Source organism: Nicotiana tomentosiformis, chromosome 2, assembly GCF_000390325.3.
Source record: "Nicotiana tomentosiformis chromosome 2, ASM39032v3, whole genome shotgun sequence".
In the NCBI taxonomy this organism is placed as follows: Eukaryota; Viridiplantae; Streptophyta; class Magnoliopsida; order Solanales; family Solanaceae; genus Nicotiana; species Nicotiana tomentosiformis.
Genome location: NC_090813.1, coordinates 129722313 through 129733160, shown reverse-complemented (window position 1 = coordinate 129733160; position 10848 = coordinate 129722313). Strand labels below are relative to the sequence as shown.

Genomic DNA, 10848 nt, shown 5'->3' with positions numbered 1-10848 from the left:
TCCTAAATAACATTTCCAAACTAATTGTTTTGCTCACAAACTGCGGACTGAATTTTTTTTTTTTTTTTTTGTAAAAACTAAAAAAAACTAATTTATTTAGAATTACATCTTGATGTTTACTATTCTTTTATGAAGGTTTGATTTTCTTTCTTTTTTGATACTAATCTTTCAATTTATATTGTTTGTATTTATTGATGTGGGATACACATACAACATACGTGTCCAGAAGCAATTTTCTAAAGCAATATTTTTGTAAAAACTGAAAAAACAAAAAAAAAATCATTTTTTAGTTAAAAATATTTCAATTTTTTCCAGTTTTTAATTACTTTAGAAAATTGTTTTTCAGTTTTTTTTTTTAGTTTTTACAAAAATATCGTTTTTTCAGTTTTTAGTAAAAAAGAAAATTAGTTTTTTCCAGTTTTTACAAAAAAAAATAATTATTTTTCGGGTATGAGTAATGAGTCTTTTTAATTAATTAGTAGATATTTAGAATTGGCCAACAAGATGATGACATGTGTCCCTCCGTTTAAACGAGGGGTATATTTGAACCCAAAGTATGATCGCAGAGGTATAAATAACTCAATAGTATAACAAAGGATATTTTTAAATCATTTTCGAAAGTACATGGGTATATTTGCATATTTATTTACCTACCACTGTGCACCTATTAAGCATTAATTAAGAAACAAAGGGAACTAACTCTGTTGCTCTACTATCACTTTACCATTTTCTTCAGTTGGCAATTTAGATCAGTCATGGCAGCTAAGCCCCACCTACAAAGTGGTGAAGGCTCTTCCCATTGGAAGTCTTCTACTAACATTACTCAACCAAAGTTCTTCAAGATTATATTTTCCCAACATGAATCCAGCCGTCTAGTAACCACTTTCTTCCTTCTATTAATATTTTCCTTATTTTGCTGCTATTTTTAATCTATGTCCTCCCTCTCTCTCTCTCTCTCTCTCTCTCTCTCTCTCTCTCTCTCTCTCTCTCTCTCTGTAGGGGTGTTGAGCTTACGATTTTGGTGTACATCCATCTGCTATTATTTTCCATAAATAGGAAGTGTTTTCTTTTTTTAACGTACTAAAAAAGTAAATAGCATTAGAGAAAATGAAACAGAGTCAGTACTTTTTAAATAGCTAGTAGTTGCAGATCCATTAGAAAAAACTTGAGGGCCAGTCTGCTGACAAAGATACAAAATGAGAAATAAGTTAATATAAAAGTTTGGAAAAGAGTATAGTGGAGAAACTAACACAGGTCGTTAACAAATTTAGGCCTATGGTTTTCTACAAGTTATAGGAATTCACAGTCAATTTTTAAGAATAGACTTCTATGGAAGAGTCAGGTAGCTACATTAAGGGGTTAAGGCTTCACTAATAGTATGAATGAGCAACTTTATGAAGATATATTGTTATTATTAGAATACATTGTTTTATTTTCACACATCTGTTGCTTAGATCTTCTGATATAGAAGAATGAAATCATATCTTTCTCCTAATCTATAGTAAAACTGAGATATTGCAATTCACAGGTTAATTACATCCAGAAATATCTGCTATCTTTTCTAGTTGGCATAATTAGATTAGTGTAGATATTTTTTGTTTTAGTAGTTAATTCTGAAAGAACAGAGAATACACTATGCAGGTATATTGCAGGATTTTCTCAAGAAAAACAGGTATATTTTACTGTGATTCGAGAAGTATGAAACTGAGTTTAGATCTCCTTTGCACACAGAGGATTCCGGAAGACTTTGCGAGCAGATATTGCAAGAACATGCTAAACCCTGTGTATCTTGAGGTTCCCAGTGGAGAAGTATGGGAGGTTGAAGTTGTTCATTCTCAAGGCCGAATTTGTCTAGGCATTGGATGGCAAGATTTCAGTGACTTCTATTCAATAAGCTGCGGCGACTTTCTGATGTTTGGATACAATGCTCGTTCCCATTTTAATGTCACTATATTTGACTTGAGTGCATCAGAAATCGAATATCCATACAGTTCTGTTCATGGTATACACACTCCCATTTCCTATTGCCATGAAACACGCCATGCACCAAAAAGAGACCAGTCCGGGTCAGATGATTCTGTAGAGATCCTGGAGGGTATTCCTAGAAGCCAGAAAGCAAAAGCAAAAATTCCTGATACGGTTGAGCATTCTGTTGAAAACTTAGGCCAATGTCCGTTAGGACAGTCCAGCAAAAGAAAAAGACAAAAAGGGGATGCAGAGCATGATGCTTCAGTTGACATGCATGTCAAAAGAATGAAGGTTGAGAAGTTGCAAGAGGATGTAGCTTCACCTTCTTTCATAAGAGAGGGCCAAAGTGAGTATTTTATCTGCTCTTTTTGGCTATGAACTGAACTGAAAAATGATAATTTAATAAAGTCTAAGTTCCATGCACTGACGGCGTAAAATATATTTACACAATCTAGTCACTTATTAGGTAACTCCCGGTAATCTTTATAATAAGCATCAATTAGTAACTCGATGAATGGTAACTGCTTACTGTCACAGGTTAAACTACATTGATGGTGTATATAATCTTTACACAAGTCAGTTGTATATAACTTAACCCCATTTAGTATTGACACAATGATCTTAGTTTAATGTTTGAACAAGATAGTAATAGACAAAGAGTGGGACATAGCATATCAAAGAGCAAAAACTTTTAAATTCAAGAATTCACTTATTGTATCTTTTATGCAAACCTTCATACGTCTACTCTCCTTTCACACTAGTAAGCTACAAGCTAAAAATCAATGTACTGATCCATCTCCTTTGGCAATCCATACCGTTGAAATTTGCTAGGAAGTATTTCCTCAAGAAATATGGTGATTTAGTTCTTCATGTTCCCGGCAGGGGAGGCATTCGTGCTGGACAATAAGTTAAAAAGTTGGTGATGTTTATAGTTTTGAAGTGATTAAGGGCGCTAAGCTCTTCATAGATGTTACCATATTTCCAGTAGCTGAGAGCACACCAGTGTATAAAACAGATGGCCAAGAAGCGCCAGAGGTTTCGGATAGTAAAGACAAGATTTTCAAACTGATAATTCTGTTCCATGTACTCAGCCCAAAGTAGCTCATACCAAGTAATTAAAACAGCTGAAAGAAGTTTCATATGGTTTCTACTAAAAATTAAAGGTGATAAAGTTGAAATCTCTCTATAAGATATTCTGGAGTATACCAAACGATCATAAGCTGACATTTTAGTGTCTATTTTACTAGTTAATTTTCTTGATGGTTTTGATAAAGTTGTATCGACTTGAATTTCTTCAGATCATGGGGAAGGCACTGAGATTGAGCATTCTCTTGAGATATTGGACCATTGTCCATCAGGACATGGCAGCAAAAGAAAAGGACTAGAAGGGGACGCAGAGGATGATGTTTCAACTGACATTCACACCAGAAGTATCAAGGTGGAAAAGTCACGAGAGAATGTGGCTTCGCCTTCTTTCACAAGAAAGACTAAAAGTAAGAAACTTTTTAAATTCTGGCTATGAGCGGACTTGATAACTGATGATCACCTACGTGCATGACAATTTAGTAGTAATACTTTGATTTTGAATTTCTGTTTGAAGAAAGCGGAGAAAGTTGCCGGATGCACAAGCAACAATCCAAGCTGGTCTCAGCTAAGAACAAGACAGTATTGGAGAAAAAAAGGTCTATAGCATATCAAAGAGCAAGAGCTTTTAAATCTGAGAATCCATTTGTTATATATTTTATGCAACCATCATATGTCTCGAAACCATACAATCTAGTAAGCTATAAACTTTTTAGACTTCCCCTATACTTTAATCTGTATTTAATCCATATGGGTGCATGCCATTATACTTATTTTACTCTGTCCATCTCTTTTGGCAGCACATATCGTTCTTATTTGCAAGGAAATATTTCCCGGAGGAATGTGGCAATTTAGTGCTTCGTGTTCCTAGCAGAGGATCTTGGACTGTCAAATACGTCGTTGGAAGATCAAAAGCAGAAATTCGTTTCTGTTGGAAGGCCTTCGTGCTGGACAATAAGTTAAAATTTGGTGACGTTTGTGTATTTGAATTGATTAAGGGAACTAAGCCCATTTTAGATGCCACTATATTTCCGGCAGCGGAGAGCAAAGCAACGCATAAGATAGATGGAAAATTGCCAGACGTTTCTGATTGTAAAAACAAGATTATCAAAACTGAGAATTCAGAAGACGCTGGGAAGCATGTGCAACAATCTAAGTCTTCTTGTAAGGGCAGAGTGGTGGCCAAAGAAATGGTTATAGCGTATCAAAGAGCCAAAGCCTTTAAATCTGAAAATCCATTCTTCGTATGTTTCATGCAACCATCATATGTGTCTTCTGCCTGCGGCCCGATGCGATTGGTAAGATAGCTATTCTTGAATATCTCGTGAAGTTCAATATCTTAGTGACCTAAAGCTAATCCCTGATTAATGATGAATCTTTTGTTCTGTATAATAATGCATCCTTCAAATTGACAGTCCATAACACTGTCAAGAGCTAGGAAATTTTTTGCCACTAGACATAGTGATGTAGTACTTCAAGTTTCAAGCAAGAAATCCTGGGCTGTGAAATGCATTCTTGGAACAGCTAACGCTAAGTTGACCTCCGGTTGGAAGGATTTTGTGCTGGACAATAACCTAAAAGTAGGTGATGTTTGTGTGTTCGAAAGGGTTAGTAGATCCAAACTTTTGTTCAATGTCATTATATATACTTCTGCTGAAGGTATTTAAGATGATTTCACTTCTTTAGTACTTTAAACTCCTATGTATATTTTGGAAGGGAAGGAAACAATGAACACTATTCTCCCTAGGAACAACTTTAGGATCTCTGATTTTGTGATCTTAACTTCTTTTAAATAGTTTACCAGTATGAGGTTCGATATTAATGAGTAATTTTAGAGAAACATATTAATAGGCGATTTTGGATATTATCCAGTTCTATCTGGTTGTGTGTAGCGTTATGCTAGTGAATTTTATTCGCGATCAAACGCGGGTGGATTTATATGGGAGGATATGGATCCAAACAAACTGAAATCTCAATGAACCAAAAGTAAGTTTTTCAAGCTAGTGATGGACACAAGCACATAGCAACACATAGGTCATTTTTCTCAAGGAAGTTTAGGTTTTAGATATTAGATCGGCTTATCCAGAACTAGTGAAAGTTTGAAAATTTGAAAAAGAATTTCAACACTTTTTGTTTAGCAAACACCACATTGAATGAATCTAGGTTGGTCATCTTGGAATAAACTTTCCCAAAGGATACTTTATCAAGATAGTATGACAACTTCTCCAAAATGAAAATTGAAAAGTTTCTAGCAATAGTAAGGATCTGTGTTATTAGGAGTGGCAAACGGGCGTGTCGGGTTGGATATGGTTCGGGTCGAAAACAGGTAATGGAAAAAACAGATAAATTATCCGACCCGAATCATATTTAATACGGATAAAAAACGGGTTAACCATATTATTCATGACATCTTGAATATGAACACTTTTGGGAGAATTCCTAGTCTCCCAAACTTGAGGAACACCAATATGAGACTTTATAAATGTAAAAGTTAAACTCATTAGTTATCCATTGGTTATCCATTTTCTAAATGGATAATATGGTTTTTATCCATATTTGACCCATTTTTAAAAGTTCATTATCCAACTCATTTTTTAGTGGATAATATGGGTGGTTAACGGTGTTCTTTTAACCATTTTGTCACCCCTATGTGTTAAGAATGGGGCGTGCATAAATGATAAAAACAACTAAGGTTGTCCAACGGGACGGGCCGTCCCGTACTACGTCCCGTCCCGTCTGTCCCGTCCCGCGTCCCTTTTCTTTTTGAATTATACCCGTTGGGCAACGACTATAATTGCTAAAATAGCCGTTCCCAACGGCAAAAAACGGTCATATTTGCCCCCCATCCCCCCTCCCCCCCACAAAACTTTTAATATAATCCCTAAGTTTATTAAATTACACTTTGGCCCTATTTTCTACTATAAATACCTCCATCATTCTTTATTTTTTCTCACAAAAATAAATCATTCTCTCTCAAATCTCTTACATTCTATCTATATTATTCTCTCAATTTTTTCGCAATCAAGTGATAAGTTTCAAGTATTTGGGCAAATTTTTGGAGCAACTTTCAAGTTTCAAATTAATTCGTCAAGTATTTGGAGCAATATTTTGAGCAATTTCTTCAAGTTTCAATATTTAATCACGGTGCACTCGTTCCATCTCTTAATTTTAATATATATTTTTTGCGCATTATTTTAGTGCTTAATTTTTGTGTTTACTTTACGTGTTCTATTTTCGTATTTCATTTGTGTTTTTAATTTTGTGTTCACTTTTTAAATTTAATTTCATATTTAAATTATGGCACCTAAAAATGTATTTGGCGTATTTAAAAAAAATAGTAAAGGTGAAAGTAGTAGTAATTCTAATCCTAGCCCTTCTCCTATAATTAGAAAACATATAGATGAAATGACTCATGTTGATGAAACTTCATTTTTTCAATCCCCGCATGTTATAATATTAAATTTCGGAGAACAACTAGATCATGACACTTTACAAAGACAATTTGGCAATGATATTTTTATTGAGGACGAAGAAAATGTGGATGAAGAAAATGAGGAAGAAGAATTAGATGAAACACCCACTAGTCCCGCAACACAAGCTCCAACTCAGAGTTAATCTCGGTCTGGAGCTTTACCCCCTGTACCTCCTGTAAGGGGTAAGCCTAAGGGTGAACGTCCCAAAACATCACTTATATGGAAATTTTTTAAACGTGATAAAGTCAATCAACGTGCTACATGTGAAATATGTAAGCAACGATTTGCGCACACCAAAAGTGGTGGGACGAGGGGTTTATCTAGGCACTTAGGTTGGGACCACAAAGCTTTATGGATACAAGCTAAAATAGAAGCCGGAAAAATACCGAATCCTAGCACCGGTACTAGCACTCCTAGTGGATCTGGCGGGGGTTCTAATTTTTTACAACAGCAGCTTGACCCTGCTTCTGGTACTATTTTACGTCCCTATAACAAAGATAGAGATCGTGAGAACTTAGCAAAAATTGTGGCTGTCTGTGGCTTACCTTTTACTTTTCCTTCTCACCCTGCTTTTGTGCATTATATACACGAAACTTATAATCCTGCTTTTCCAGGTTTTCCTAAGACTACAGTTAGAAATGATGTTTTTAAATTTCAAACCGAATATCTTCAGTATATTCATTGTGTATTTTCACTTAGATTGTAAAGTGTCTATCACATCTGATATAGGTCGTAGTCCTAATGGTTATGATTATTTAACTGTTATATGTCATTGGGTTGATCATCACTTGAACATGCAAAAACGTATTATTGGTTATAAATTTGTTGATTCAAAACACACTGGAGCATATATTGAAACTACTGTTCTACAAATACTTAATTTTTATGGACTCATTGATAAAGCTTTAACTATCACCTTAGATAATGCTTCTGCTAACACAACTGCAACAACTAGCTTAAGAACTAGACTTTGTCCAATTAATCCGATAATTTTTCATGTTAGATGTGTATGCCATATTTTTAATTTGATTGTAAAATATTGTATTAATTTATTTTCTGATTCTTGTAGTAAAGTACAACATGTTTGCGGCTATATTTTTTGTGTTAATAAAGCGAGTAGAATTCGTGAATTTGCTCAACAATGTGCTAGTGCTAACCTTCCATATAGAAAAGTTCCAAAAGATATTTGTACTAGGTGAAATTCTACTTATGAAATACTTAAAGTTGCTTATGATTATCGAGTGCCTATACAAAAGGTATTTAATATGCATAATGGTATCCCCGCTGATCAAATTGTTGATTCTGATTGGGATCAGATCAAAGAGCTTACTAAAGTTTTAGAAAACTTTTATTATGCTACAAAATAATTTTCTGGTATATATTATCCTACTATTACACAAATATTATGGTATATTTGTGAAATTTCTATTGTATTTGGTAAGTATAAAACTAATCCAACTTATACACCGGCCATTAATGAAATGATTGCAAAATTTAAAAAGTATTTTTTTCCTATTCCCCAAGTTTATTTAATTTCTACTATACTTAACCCATTTTAAAATTAAGAGGTGCAAAAGGACTTGTTCGTAAAATTTATGAGAATTTAGCAATTCAAGAAAATGAACAACCATCTCTCGAAGAATGCCAAGCTAACATATATTCTTATGTTAGATCAATGTTTGATAAATATAAATCTATCGAAATAACCGGTGGTGAAATTGCTTCTTCTACTTCTAAGTCTAGAGTAGAAGTTCTATGGGAAGATATGGATGATATAACAGGTTTTGATTCCTCTATTGATGATGAACTTGATTCTTATCTTAATCAAGGATTGGAAAGTATTAAAGACGAAGAAGGCAACGAACAACTTTTGGTATGGTGGAGGGAGCGTGCGAAGGTTTTTCCAACACTTTCAATAATGGCCCGAGATATCCTTGTTATTCAAGAATCATCAGTAGCATCGGAGAGTGCTTTTAGCACGGCAAGATTTCAAATCGGAGATCATAGACATTCCTTAGCAGAGGACAGCCTAGGGATTTCCGTATTATTCAGAGATTGGATTAATTCAGAAAGAAGAAATCTTGGCTTTGAAAAATTAACCACTAGGGAAGAAGAAGAATACAATGAGATACTTAGCACTGGGAGCGATGACGACATAGAACTCATGGAACATCAATCAACATTGCCAATTCCAGAACAATGTCCGAGAGAAATTATAGATAAGTTACAACGAAGTTATATAGGAGCTTACAAATATTAGTATGATAATTTGTAATTGGCTACTAAGAGGCCTAGTTCAAACAGAACCCTTCCTAGAAGGTGGCTGCGTAGATTAGGTGCTCTTCAAAAGAATTATATTTGTATGTGAGATTTGAAAGTTCTATTAATAAAATAAAAGACTCTAAGCGTTGAATATTTTTTATGAATTGTCTTACACTCTTACTTAGTTACTTAATGACTTGAAATTATATTAAATAAATTATAACTCTATTATAAATTTATAATTACTAGAATATTTCATTACAATTCTTTTGTTTTAGTATTTTATAATTCTTTACTTAGTTTTCTAATTTTCGCTTAATTTTTAAATTTATTAAATAAGTCAAAAAACTAGATGTTGTAAACTTTAAAAATTTAGTCATTGTCAAAAGAATATCCGTTGCCAAACTCAATGCTTAAATAATTTTTTTTTTAAAATGGCACTTAAGGCCCGTGAACCCGTCCGTCCCATCCCGTTTGTTAGCGGGACGGGATGGGCCTACCGTTTCATCCCGTTTGTCCCATCCCATTTCGTCCCGTCCCGCCACCGTTCCGGCTAAATATCGTCCCATTCCGTCCCGTTGGACAGCCATAAAGACAATTGAGAAAACGGTTAATAAACAAAATGCAGTAATGAACGTTTTATAAGATGCTCTCTATTAAATCTGTATATATATATATGACATTTTGTAAATAGTATCAGCTCATACCCAAGTAAATCGAATATTCTAAAAGATTTACCAAAATAGCAAGTGCAGTATAAAAATAAATTAGTATTAAAAATTGAATAGAAAATCCGACGGAAGTCGGTCCGTTTTTCAAAAGATTTTATTTATTTATTATTTTTTTTTTTTATGAAATCGATCAACTTTAGTTGTTTTTTTGAGCAAAAATGCGAGAAACTATTTTAGCATCCCGCGAAATTTATTTTTTTAGAAACAAACCAACTTTGGTCGGTTTTTCATGTAAAATTAATATTAAAAAAACCAATTGACCGTCAGTTATTTTAAAAAATTAACGGATTTCAGTCGGTAATTTTATATTTTTAATAAAATCGACCGAAATCGGTTGATTATTTTCGCACGAAAATGCAATTAAAGAGTACAAGTAAAATAAAAAAAAGTATTACATCAAAATGTACCAAATGGTCTAGTGGTAGTATAGTGTCCTGTGACAGTGCAAACCCCGAATCGATTCCGAGACGATGCATTTTTTAATTACATAATTAGAAACATGTTTGGAAAAAATCGACCGACTTCGATCGATTTTTTGAGAAATATTTTTTTTTTGATCGTTTGTGAAATTTAAATGACCGACCGATTTCCATCGCTATTTAATACCCTAATTTCGATGAACTTCAATCGATTTTTTCAATTTTCTGTCCCATTTTGGTCCGTATTTGATAGAGGTTTTTCTCTGTTTTCTAGTAGTGACACCTTGGGAGAAGAGAAAAGACACAATATGATGTCTAATTCCGATTTCCGACACAATCAACCTCTCTTTTGTTTTTGTTTTTCTTTTTGTCTGTTTCCCGAATGGGATTATTCTTGCACATGAATGTACATGTCATCATTCCACTTAACATGATATTTCCCCTGAACGAATCCACCCTGGACTAAATGTTATACTCGGTTTTGTGTCATTATTTTCTTATTAATTAGTTTCAAAAAGGTTATATATACCCGTCTATTATTAAAAGTAAGTTATATCTATCCTCACTTTTAGTTTTTTGGTATAATAACCCTTACTGTCATAATTTTGGATCATATTTGTCCTCCATCGTTTAATGACTTTGTCACATCTTAAAAATACACGTGCTTGGCCCTGATTGGATAAAAAGGCCCCGCGCCATTTCTAATAAAAACCCATCCGACGGTTTGACCCATACTAATAACCCATGCATTTCCACAAAAAAAGGAAAAAAAAAATTAAACCCATTCCCCCCCCATCTCCTTCTCCTCTGTCCCACTAAGCACAAAGACCAATTTATAACATGTAAAGAATAAAATGGAGCTTAGCATTCCAATTTCAGTAACTGAATCCTACTGTTGAATCCAAATTTTAC

At 33.9% G+C, this 10848-nt stretch overlaps 1 protein-coding gene across 3 annotated transcripts in view; it reads left to right on the top strand.

Annotated features, from left to right (window-relative positions):
• The first annotated feature begins 693 nt into the window (after positions 1-693).
• LOC104106750 (B3 domain-containing protein LOC_Os12g40080-like) overlaps positions 694-10848 on the top strand; it is a 125473-nt gene continuing 115318 nt past the window's right edge. The window contains exons 1-2 of one of the 3 annotated variants that reach the window (XM_070196110.1): positions 694-875; positions 1642-2314. In XM_070196110.1, coding sequence (XP_070052211.1) covers positions 756-875; positions 1642-2314 — 793 coding nt within the window. In that variant the 5' untranslated portion in view covers positions 694-755. The remainder of the gene's footprint in view (positions 876-1641; positions 2315-10848) is intronic. The other 2 variants (XM_070196111.1, XM_070196109.1) reach the window with 2 other exon arrangements.